Here is a 12,510-nt window from a genome sequence, read left to right on the forward strand (position 1 = left end):
CCGCGCAGGCGAAGGCCCGCTGCTTGTGGCCCATGACATAAGCCATCGGGCCGAGCCTAACGTAAAGCCGTGTAGCCCCTGCATTTATTGAGGAGAGGACGCGCCGCCTGCCAATGCGCTGATGGGGGACGTGCCCTCTCAGCATTTAATGTGTCCCGTCCCATCCACTGGCAGGCGGCGTTAGGGTCATCCAGCAGGCGGTGCGCCTGCTGGGTCTGCTGGCGAACAGTGCGCCTGTGCCAAGCAGCGCACTGTGTTATCCCTTCTATAAGAAGCTTGCCCTGCACGCCGAAGATACACAGATCTCGGACGACAGGACACAAGGGGATTGCCCCGGCAGCAAATATTTATAGTTCCAAGTGTTATATTCTCTGTCCCTGGGCCCACATGTCGGGGCTCAGTGCCTTTGTGCATGCCCCCCTTCAGCTATAAAAGGGGAGGCATGCGGCATTACGAGGCCAACTCTAGGCAGTCACTCTCAAGTTCATACAAGCTCCCAAGCAATACATCACACAGTGGAGTAGGGTATTACGCTCCGGCGGCCTGAACCACTTTAAACCCTCGCGTGCTCTCGTGTGTTGATCAACAGTCTCGTAGCAAGCAAAACGCTTAGGCCCCTCCTCTCTTTAGGATTTAGGGCGGGTGCAATCTGCCACTGGACCGGGGAGATTTCCTCACCGACATTTGGCGCGCCAGGTAGGGGCCAGGCTTCAAGTTTTTGCTTGTTTCCTCGCTCGGCGTGATGGTGCGGATCATCGAGCACCGCGCCGAAACTTCAGAGGATTTCATGATGGAGCAGGAGGTTGCATCCTCCGCGCCACGAGTTCCCGACTGCCCCGACTCTGGGACTGCTGTCGTGCGCACCGTGCAGCAGCACACACCAGCGCAGGCGTCCCGGACTCCGTCGAGGGCAGCGCCTACGGCACTGTCTGCAGCCAGAGAGTTGCTACGCCACCCCCTAGCTCTATGGCATCATTGGGGGCCATGAAGCAGTGGCGCGACGACGTCGACCGACTGCTTGGCATGGCACAATCTACTTCGTCCAGGTCAAGGCCTCGGTCATCCCGGCGCCAACGCGAGCCGACGGCATATGTGCGCTCGCCCTCTGTAAGGGGTGCACAGACCGACGACCTCCGGGCGGAGCTCAATCGTAGGCGTACGGGAGAAGATGCCCAAGTCTCTTTGGAAAGGGCGCGTGAGCGTCGACAGAACGTCGAGGGTCGCAACCTCGACCGAGATTTTGCTGCGGAGGCACCGCAGACACCAGTGGGCGCCCGGTCCCAAACGGGTGTCCCCTTGACCGGCGTGGGCTGCGCCGCCCTCGCTGACCATCTTCGCACAGCGTCATGGCCGCCCAAGTTCCGGCCACACCTGCCAGAAAAATACGATGGGACAACGAACCCATCGGAGTTCCTGCAAGTATATGTCACCACCATCACGGCAGCAGGTGGAAACACCGCCGTAATGGTGACATATTTTCATGTCGCCCTGTCTGGACCTACCCGGACTTGGCTCATGAACCTCGCCCCAAGATCAATCTACTCCTGGGAAGAGCTCTGTGCGCGGTTCGTGGCGAACTTCGCCAATGCTTACCAACAGCACGGTGTGGAGGCCCACCTCCATGCTGTGAGGCAGGAGCCAGGGGAGACCCTCCAGAAGTTCATCTCCCGCTTCACTAAGGTGCGAGGTACGATACCTCGTATTTCCGATGCCTCCATCAACACGGCCTTCCGACAGGGGGTACGTGATAAGAAAATGTTGGAGAAACTGGCCACACATGATGTGGAGACTGTCCCCATGCTCTTCGCCCTGGCGGACAAGTGTGCCAGAGCTGCTGAAGGCCGGGCATGACACCCGGCCCCACAAACCGGGACCACCCAGACGGGTGGTTCGGGTGCCATCCCCCGGGACGGCAGAAAGAAAAGGAAGGGTCGCGGCTACGAGAAGCCGCAGTCTACCGCGCTGGTCGTCGCAGCCGCGACTGGAGGCCAGGGCGACAGCAACAAACGCCCACGACCACAAAGGGGTAACGGCGGCTCGTGCCCTATACATCACAACGGTCGCCACAACGCCGTGGAGTGTCGCGAGATCATTGATCTCGCAAAACGCGTCAGCGAACGCACCAACGAGCGACGTGAGCAGTCTTCTAGAGACGGCTCCCCACCTCGCCGTCGTCCTGGCAAAGAAAAGGTCGACGACGGCGAGGTGGCTGTGGCTGAACAGGACCTCGGGTATCAGTCACCCGAAGGAGACCTGAAGGACGTCTTTGCAAAAGACTCCCACTCCGACGGCGACGACTAGGCGGACCACCGGCGGGATCCCATGTCCCCCGGCCTACGGAGCTGAAGCCTGCCTTCCTCCGGAAACCCATCTGGATTCCCCACGGGTCCAGCTTTCTGACAGGTTCATCCAGGAATGACCACAGCCAAAGGCGGGGCCTCCTTCGTCAAATGCAGATGGGAACCCAGGGTCGGGACCTAATCCTATAAAGGTACCAGACCAAATTAGGGCTCCGTAACACTCCCCCAGCTGGGAAGGACCCTTCATGGTAATGGGAGTACCCCGACCCAAGGGCAACTGTCTAGCTGCGACCGAAGGAATGCCTCCCCCAGTGTCGAAATATCTCTATAAGTTTTATCTATAGAGCAAGTCTGAGGGGTCGAAGTTTTTCCCTTTTGTAACTAGGTAGTGCACACGGGTATGCCAACCCGGTAGGGTCTGCCCCCATAAACCCGGCCTGTTGGCCCGCACCCATGCATGATTAGCTATAAAGGAAAACTACCCTCTCAAGATATGCCTCTATGATAGCAATTTCCTACTGTTCCACGGTCTCACCCTACAGTTTCTGATCGTGTTTTATCTAACCCACCTGCCCAGCTCCCATCCCACCAGGCATAATGACATCTGGATTGAACAGCCAGGGTTGCAGTTTAGGACCTCTATGCGAAAGCAGGGGGACCCGACAGCCTGGGGGCCGGCTCTGAGGAACGAGTGCTCGTTTCATGGGGTGGTCCAGAGCCTGTGCGGCCGGTTAGCCTGGTTCCGTACCCAAAACCCTGCACACTCCACCACTCCGTGACAAGCACCCTAGTACTTAGAGCTATAAGTCCTGTGGGTCCGGCAACTTGGGGTCCGGAACTAGAGTAGAGACGCTTGTCTCCTAAGGTGGTCCGGAACCATGTAGCCGCTCAGCCTGGTCCCGTACCGTGGGCCTGCATGTTCCACCACTCTGTGATAGGCATCCTAGTATCTAGAACCACCATCCAGGGGTCCGGACACACAACCTGCTTCCCCTAGCCAAAACACTGCAAATCCCGAGCATGTATCAAAGGATGAAAAATGCCAGATGACGGGGTCTACGGGTGTATCACTAACGTTCTTTAGCTAAAGCTGTGTACAGATCCAGGTCTCGGTGAGGCTGCCTCCCGAAGGCCGTTGACAACTCTTTTATACGCGCTGGTGTCCAGCCTCGACACATCGAGCCTGCACCCCAGACGGGGGGCCAGGTACCAAGGGAAGTTAACAACATGATTGGGCAACACACAGATAAGTGTTAAATACTGCTTAATAGATAATATCTATTACTTTACAAAAATAGGGGAAGGCCTGGGGGTCGGTTCTAAGGAACGGATGCCCGTTCCATAGGGTGGTCCGGAACCTGTGTGGTCGGTTAGCCTGGTTCCGTACCCAAAACCCTGCACACTCCACCACTCCATGATGGGTGTCCTAGTATTTAAAACTATAGTCATGTGCGTCCAACGAACTGGAGGTCCGGTTTTGAAGAACAAGCACTTGTCTCCTGGGGGGGTCCAGAAGCCATGTAGCCGCTCAGCCTGGTCCCGTGCCGTGAGCCTGCATACTCCACCGCCCTGCGGTAGGTGTCTTAGTACTTGAAGCCACCATCTAGGGGGTTCGGACGCACAACTTGGTTTGCCAGGCTAAAATCCTGCATACATATGTTATTACATTTTGCTCTCAAGCAAATGTTATTACATTCCCTTACAAACGGGACCCACTCCATCTCTGCAAGAATGGACTACGCTGCACCAACAAGAGTCGCACTGGAAGCTGGCTCCGGGCTGCCTCACCAGCGGCGGCGACCACCTCTGCATCAACGGATCGCCGGCGACAGCTACCACCTCTGCATCAGCAGCGACAACGACCTCCGCTCCGGGCAGTATGCCAGCAGCAGTGACCACCTCAGGGTGAGCGCCGCTGTGAAAGGTCCTCGCCCCCGTCCTCCTACAGGGGGCGACAACGAGGCCATTAAAGCCAAAGAGTCAGGGACTCAGCGGCAGGTGGCCCTGATGGTCCCGGCAGTTGAGGCAACCACCTCTGCAAGAAGCAGCCTCACCAGCGGCAGCCACCACCTCAGCACCGACGACCACGGCCACCTCAGCACAAGAGGTCCTCGCTCCCGTCCTCCCACGGAGTGAGGACAAGACCATCCAAGAACGTCGCCGCCACTTCCGCAGAGTACGACGTCTTGGACGGTCCCCCCGTACGGTCGGCGGCGCGGGAGAAGCCGTGGATGTGGCGGACCCGCACACGGCGCGACCGTCGCCCGTGTGGTGGACGGACAGCCACGCCCCGACCAAACGGCAGGAGGCAGCGTCGGAGGCGGCGGCAGGGCCACCCAGGCCAAGAGCCAGGCACGCGGCAGCTATCAGCGCCTGCACCTGGTCGGCCCCGCGTAGCCGAGGTTCGCCTCCTTTGCGTGGCTGGTGAACCCCTCTCCTCCCCCGAATGCTGGAGGAAGAAGCGGGCCGCTGGCCCACGCGGGAGGTAGAACCCTGGCTCGACGCGCCTTCCGCCCCAGCGAGGATGATGAACATCCTTGAAGCTGAGGGCAGGAGGGAAGCCGCAGCCCGGCTTGCTTCTCCCCACCACGAGGCTGGTAGTCATCCTTCTGGGTGACCACCGGCGGGGGACTGCAACCGGGCTGCATGATGAAAATCCTTGAAGCCAAATGGTGGTGGAAGGATGCCAACTCACATGGGATTGCACCCCTCCAACAGCAGCGGAAAGAAGACAAGATCGGCGACACCACCACGAGTGCACGCTCTCCGACGGTGAAGTCGCTGGAAGAGATGACCTTGACGCAGATCCCTCCAGAGAACACCGGCGCACCCCATCTGGAGGCCCAGAAGGCGAAAGGGCGCGGTGGTCGCAAGAGGAGCGAGGCATGACTACTGCCTGGGAGATCGACCCCTTTTTAAAGGCAGATCTCCCCGCTCGCGCCCCTGAAGCGTCATGGGGGAAGTCTCCCCCGGCGTGCACCAAGGATCTCACCTTATGACATGGGGGCCAGGCCCCACATGTCATGCAAACTAACCCTAAGAGGGAGCGTGCGACTGCCCTGTAGTTACGCGCCCCTTCATTTTCGGGGCAACTAGCGGTCAGGAAGGCGGACCACCGTGCAAGGGCCATGCAACCGCCCCACGATTAAGCGTCCTTTTCATCTTCGCCGTATCCAGCGGTCAAAGAGGCAAACCACCGCGCAAGAAGCGTACAACCGTCCCACGGCTGTGCGCTCCCTCGGCTCCGCCACAACTGGCGGTCCAACTTAGGGGCCCAGGCCCACACGTCATGTAACCGGCGCGCCGGTTACCAGGTGCAATGAAGCCGCACCGCCGCCTGCGCCAATGCCTTGTCTTCTCGGGACTGTCACGAATTCTGAAAAGGTAAATTTTTCAGAACCAGTGCAGCGACTCGAGGCAGCCCCGTGCATGGCCAAGCAATGCCGTTAAGTACGACGGTCACGGGTCAGCCAGCCGTAAGAATAGGCACGACAGTTGGCGTGGTCATAAGCGGGCCGACAGTAATTGCAGCAACAGGCGTACAGAAGCAGCGGTCCAACCACCAGACAGACTCTGGTCCCACCTGCAGGCTCGCATCCTCCCCTGAGGCGGGACTGGGGGCCACTGTCGGTACCCTAAAACAGGGGTACCCTCTCCTACAGCATAAAGGCATCGCACCCATGCGACGTCTCCTGGCCACGTGGAGGACCGCGTCTAACTACACCGGATGGGCGGGCCAAAGGGCGCCACGTGGCGAGGAAAGGCGTCATGCCTCAGTGAGACCGGACCCCCACAGAGGGTCACCGGGCCCCTGTATACATACAGGTCCGGAGCCCCGGGGTAGGTCCGAACCCCGGCAGGGTTCCGGAACGAGAAGGACCTTGGGGTATGCAGGGGTCCGGTGCTGACACGTGTGCAGGCCTTGCTCTCTGCTCCCCGCGCAGGCGAAGGCCCGCTGCTTGTGGCCCATGACATAAGCCATCGGGCCGAGCCTGACGTAAAGCTGTGTAGCCCCTGCATTTATTGAGGAGAGGACGCGCCGCCTGCCACTGCGCTGATGGGGGACGTGCCCTCTCAGCATTTAATGTGTCCCGTCCCATCCGCTGGCAGGCGGCGTCTGGGTCATCCAGCAGGCGGCGCGCCTGCTGGGTCTGCTGGCGAACAGTGCGCCTGTGACAAGCAGCGCACTGTGTTATCCCTTCTACAAGAAGCTTGCCCTGCACGCCGAAGATACACAGATCTCGGACGACAGGACACAAGGGGATTGCCCTGGCAGCAAATATGTTTAGTTCCAAGTGTTATATTCTCTATGTCCCTGGGCCCACATGTCGGGGCTCAGTGCCTTTGTGCATGCCCCCCTTCAGCTATAAAAGGGGAGGCATGCGGCGTTACGAGGCCAACTCTGGGCAGTCACTCTCAAGTTCATACAAGCTCCCAAGCAATACATCACACAGTGGAGTAGGGTATTACGCTCCGGCGGCCCGAACCACTCTAAACCCTCGTGTGCTCTCATGTGTTGATCCACCAGTCTCGTAGCAAGCAAAACGCTTAGGCCCCTCCTCTCTTTAGGATTTAGGGCAGGTGCAATCCGCCACCCGGCCGGGGAGATTTCCTGCCCGACAATAGGATATGTAGATAAAATGTAATTTCACACGAAGTTGTCTTGTCACTATAAATAGGGACACAGTACCGTGCATAAGGTGACCTTTTGGAGTCAGTGAGAGAGACCCAGCGCTCAGACTCCAAAGCTATTTTAATCTCACCTTCGTATCCAGTTCTGTAAGGTCGAAGGTAAGCATGTAAACAACTTTTATCATATGTGACAATGAACAAGGAAAAATGGATTGGTTTTGGCTAAGTAGATTTACTGAATTATCATTATTCTTTTACACCTTCTCCCTGTTCGTTAGCCTTTCAAGGTTAACGAATGGGAGCAGGATCAATCTTTTCATATGTGTTGCCTTGTTTTTTTATCTCTTTCAGGAATAAAACATGAGTGAACAACATTCCCCACCACACATCCTTCGTTGTCCTCATCCTGTCTTTCCTCCCATGTCAGATGGCACTACTTCTACCATCATGGCGTCAATTCTCATACACCAAGTTGTCATGATTCGATTGACCGAATCTAATTTCCTCCCATGGCGTGCTTAGCACCTTTCATATCTACGGAGATTGAAGCTTCTGAGATGCCTTGATGGAAATGCCGCCCCTAAAAAGAAGATCGCCGCATCGACGGCCGCGAGTGAATGTGAAGTTCCAAATTCTGACGTATGCTAGCTAGTATAGTCAAGATCAACAGTTGTTGAGTGGCATTCTCTCGTCGAGGACCGAGGAATTTCTTCAGGACGTTACCAGTGCCATGTCTTCCAAGAAGGTCAAATACTCCCTCTAGAAGAAATGGGGCAAGCTATTTCGCTTAGTAAGTTCATACGCTGTTTAAAAGTGGTAGACAGTATATCAAAACCACTAATGCTACACTACGATAATGAACCAGCAACATATTACTTTTATAACAACAAGTCAAGTGTTTACTGCTAAACACATTGACATTAAGTGTTAGATTATAAATGAGAAAGCCCGCTGTCAAACAATTGAAGTTGGGCATATGAAAATAGAACAAATGTTTATGGATCCGATGACTAAAGGGTTTCCACCAAGTGTGTTTAGAAAACACATAGACGATATGGATTTAATGGAGCGCCTATGTTTCTAGATTAAGGGGTCATAAATACAACCACCACCACCCTTAAGAATAAGTTCTCTTCTTAATTTGATATATAAAGGTATACTATAGTCATTGAATTCATTGTGTATAACATGCTGTTGTAGTGCCTTTGTCTTAATGTACTGATCTATTGATCTATTAAGAAGTGGAGAATAAAGCTAAAAATAAATTGTTAAGAAAGTAAGTTTATAAGTATATAAAAGGTCAAGCAAAGAGAACGTTAGATCGATCTCATCCAGTTCGGTCAAAGGACCAAAACCGGACTCAAAACTCCGCGTCTTGATGACGAGAGCACCAACCTTATGGTTGTGGCTCTCTTTCGCACCGTGTGTATTAATAGGGACAGAGGAAGATGATAAGTAAACCAACATTGTGTGGAGCTAGCTACATCACCCCTCCCTAATAGCTTCGCGGTTTGATCTAGCCTGTAACAGCTTTTTTTTCACCACACAACAGCGATGTACATCTTTTATCCACGACCATATAAATACAACATGTCAAAACTGTAACGGTTTTCCACCTCATCTAGCTGTACGTGGGTGCTTGACGCCCGGAGGACTAGAGGAACACGTAATACTTGCACTTGCACCTCCCCGATGTGATGAGCAGTACGTATATATGTCGGTGATGGGAGTGGCTGGTTACATCGAAATTCACGATTCACGCAACAACAAAAAACCATGCATGTTTGAAATTTGTGATCCGAAAAATCAAACACACTGCACGCTGTTGGATTGGCAGGACAGGATCGGAGCGTCCGGACGTGGCGGCCGGTCGTTCTCGCATCCGTTGGGCCAGCCAGTGCGTGTGGGGCACGTCCATCCTCTTCCTTCACCTACCACCGGTTGTACCTCTCATGATGACTTGGGGGAGAAAACAAGTGTACACACTTACACACGCATGCATTACAAAAATATATGTGAGCTTTAGCATCATATCTCAGCTCTAGCTAGCTAGCTAGCTATCATATCATAAAATTCATAATCCTAGTTCCTAAAAATCGTATTCACTGTCATTTGTAGCCACTAAAACTATACACACCCGGCCGGGTATGTGTTGGGGTTAGGCCTATATATACTCGTGCTGCCATGTCTCCACACATTCCATCGGTCGTGAAAAGAAAAAGGGAAACAAACCAAGCTAGAGAAAAGAAGAAGGTACTACATACTAGCTAGCTAGCTTAGCTATGGGCACCATCGTCGACGCTGACGTCGGGTTCGCGGTGAAGAGGACGAGCAGGTCGCTGGTGCCGCCTGCGTCGGCGACGCCGCGGGAGACGCTGCGGCTGTCGGTGATCGACCGCGTGGCGGGGCTGCGCCACCTGGTGCGGTCGCTGCACGTGTTCGCCGCGGGCGGCGACAAGAAGCGGCAGCAGGCGACGGCGACGCCGGCCAAGGCGCTGCGGGAGGCGCTGGGGAAGGCGCTGGTGGACTACTACCCGTTCGCGGGGCGGTTCGTGGTGGTGGACGCGGAGGGCGGCGGGGAGACGCGGGTGGCGTGCACCGGCGAGGGCGCCTGGTTCGTGGAGGCCAACGCCGCGTGCTCGCTCGAGGAGGCCCGCCACCTCGACCACCCCATGCTCATCCCCAAGGAGCAGCTGCTGCCGGAGCCCTCGCCGGACGTCAACCCGCTGGACATGCCGCTCATGATGCAGGTCTGCCTGTCTGTCTTTCGCTAGCTTACATGTCAAAAGAATTTCCGCTCATGATGCTGCTACTCGGTCGGTCGTGCTGATGCCATGGTGATTGAGCTGAGCGATCATCTCTGCGGATGCTCGGTCAGAGCATATATTAGCTTTAATAATTAAGACGAGCACCCGCGGTCGAGATTGGCATCTCCTACCTGCCTACCATACCACCACGTAGCAGTAGCACCACTCATCACTAACCAAGTACATACCTTTGATGGATGCGTCAGAGACGACAGAGCTATCTTAACCACAAGCTACTTGGTTCCAAACTATAAATTGATGACATGTGCCATACGTAATGTTTACTTCATATATGCGTGTAATTGGTTGTGAGGTCGTTGTGTTGTATATTCACCACGTACGTATCTGCAGGTGACGGAGTTCTCGTGCGGCGGCTTCGTGGTGGGGCTCATCTCCGTGCACACGATCGCGGACGGCCTGGGCGCGGGGCAGTTCATCAACACGGTGGCGGCGTACGCGCGGGGCGCCACGTCCGCCACGCCCAAACCCGTGTGGGCGCGCGACGTGATCCCGGACCCGCCCAAGATGCCGGCGCCGCCGCCGCGCCTGGACCTGCTGGACCTGCGCTACTTCACGGCGGACCTGAGCCCGGACCACATCGGCAAGGTGAAGGCGCGGTACCTGGAGTCGACGGGGCAGCGCTGCTCGGCGTTCGACGTGTGCGTGGCGCGCACGTGGCAGGCCCGCGTGCGCGCGCTGCGGCTCCCCGACCCGGCCGCGCCCGTGCACGTCTGCTTCTTCGCCAACACCCGCCACCTGCTTCCGGCGGCGGCCACGGCCGGGTTCTACGGCAACTGCTTCTACACGGTGAAGGCGACGCGGGCGAGCGGGGAGGTGGCGGCGGCCGACGTGGTGGACGTGGTGCGCGCCATCCGCGACGCCAAGGCGAGGCTGGGCGCCGACTTCGCGCGCTGGGCGGCGGGCGGCTTCGACCGCGACCCCTACGAGCTCACCTTCACCTACGACTCGCTCTTCGTCTCCGACTGGACGCGCCTCGGCTTCCTCGAGGCGGACTACGGCTGGGGCACCCCGACACACGTCCTGCCCTTCTCCTACCACCCGTTCATGGCCGTCGCCGTCATCGGCGCCCCGCCTAAGCCCAAGCCCGGCGCCCGCATCATGACCATGTGCGTCCAGGAGCAGCACCTGCCCGAGTTCCAGGAGCAGATGATGAGCCAGCAGGCCGCCTAGGCTAGCTCCTTCCTGATCATCCCATCACCATGTTCATCTATATCGTCATCGTCATCATGCATGCGCGTGCACGTTTGGAATATTTGTTAATCAATCAATAACGGTGAGGTGAGGTTGCTATTATATGAAGTAGTAGTAACACCTCAACAACAACAACCCAATGCAATGGGAACTCGCGTGTAATTTGCTCCTTCTTCTTCAAATATAATTCCGCCTCAATTGTATGTATGTATTACGTCTGTCTGTCTGTAAAAACTAAAGCTTTTTGTTTCTTTACATACACGGCGCCTGTAGCAAGCAATTCACAGACGACCATGAACGAAAGGAAGCTCCTTGATTTGACACTGAGTAGACAGGCAGAGAGAGAGAGAGAAAGAGTAGTTGGCAGGATTTGACTCATGATCGTGTCTGCCGAGCTAACGAAACGGAGAGCACGATACTAAAATGGACGCTAGTAACGAAGATAGCTAGCCTATAAAATATATATATATGATAATCTATCTATAGATGTCGGCCGGGTGCCTACCAAAAGTCTGAAACTGAAAGTGTCGAGTCGTCTGTCGTCCTATGCAGCTATGCTCTCTGACGACAAGCTGCCGCCGGCGTGACGTGTGCAGCCACGAACATCACAGGAGCACAGCTGGGTTTCTTCTTTCCCTTCTCGACGTTCTCCCTCGACGACACGTTGACGCTCGAGATTTGTCGGGTTTTTTTTTTGTGAGTTGTTAAAGTAGAACGAGTTTGAACAGCTTCAGTTTTCTTTTCTTTTTCTCTCCCCCCCCCCACCCCCCACTGATGACGCATGCATATCGTGCTAGTATGAACTATATAGAGAGAGTTGCAGATGTGCATGGAGTTGTAAGGGTTCTTTTTTAAAAAAGAAAGAAAAGGTCAAATATATATGTTCTAACGGAATTTGCGTCGTTTCAAAAAAAAACATGTATGGTGTATTGGTGTTTTAACCTACTTCACCTTCCTTGTCTGAAAGCCAATATGAGAGGCAAAAAAGATGATGTTTGTGAATACATGGTCGTTGACATGTGTGCACGGTGTTTAATATTACTCCCTTCTTTGTCCCCAAATTAAACTTCGTCTTGGAGTGCTAATGGATTCATATACAATACTTGATGTATGTTTTATATATGTGTCTAAATTCATCACCATTTATTTGAGTATATATAGAGATAAAACACCAAGAGCTAAAACGAATACTATTTTTTGGACGGACTGATAAAATGTCTAGGCTAATGAGTGTTTATATACAAGTACTAATCACATGGGATGTTTGGATGCTAGTAGAGAGTATAAAATATAATCCAATTACAAAACTGGCCAGAAATAAATGGCTAGACGAATCTATTAAGCCTAATTAGTCCATGATTCTTCCATGTCACGCTACAATAATAAACATTTGTTAATCATGGATTAATTAGAGCAATCATAATCAAGAAACTACTAAATGATTTTTATAGCTGCCAGTTCACTAAGAAATCACTTATAGAAACTATAAGTTTCAATGCAATTTTCTTTCTCATTAATTTTCTTGTCATACAATAACAATGGTTTCTCATAGAGGAGAC

The 12,510-nt window shown here is 54.4% G+C and overlaps 1 protein-coding gene across 1 annotated transcript; it reads left to right on the forward strand.

Annotated features, from left to right (window-relative positions):
* Positions 1 to 9,147: 9,147 nt before the first annotated feature.
* On the forward strand, positions 9,148 to 11,157 carry LOC100283365 (3-N-debenzoyl-2-deoxytaxol N-benzoyltransferase). Its single transcript, NM_001156266.2, has 2 exons — positions 9,148 to 9,682; positions 10,091 to 11,157. The coding sequence occupies exons 1-2, from the start codon at positions 9,215 to 9,217 to the stop codon at positions 10,928 to 10,930; spliced, it is 1,308 nt and encodes a 435-aa protein (NP_001149738.2). The 5' UTR covers positions 9,148 to 9,214; the 3' UTR covers positions 10,931 to 11,157.
* The last annotated feature ends 1,353 nt before the right edge of the window (positions 11,158 to 12,510 follow it).

Source organism: Zea mays, chromosome 10 (genome assembly GCF_902167145.1).
Source record: "Zea mays cultivar B73 chromosome 10, Zm-B73-REFERENCE-NAM-5.0, whole genome shotgun sequence".
Classification (NCBI taxonomy): Eukaryota; Viridiplantae; Streptophyta; class Magnoliopsida; order Poales; family Poaceae; genus Zea; species Zea mays.

What these genes read in the sequence shown, in the direction of transcription:
- LOC100283365 (NM_001156266.2), top strand. Translation starts at nt 9,215, where the DNA reads ATGGGCACCATCGTCGACGCTGACGTCGGGTTCGCGGTGAAGAGGACG. An exon ending in ACATGCCGCTCATGATGCAG is followed by an intron (nt 9,683 to 10,090) that starts GTCTGCCTGTCT and finishes ACGTATCTGCAG; the next exon opens with GTGACGGAGTTCTCGTGCGG.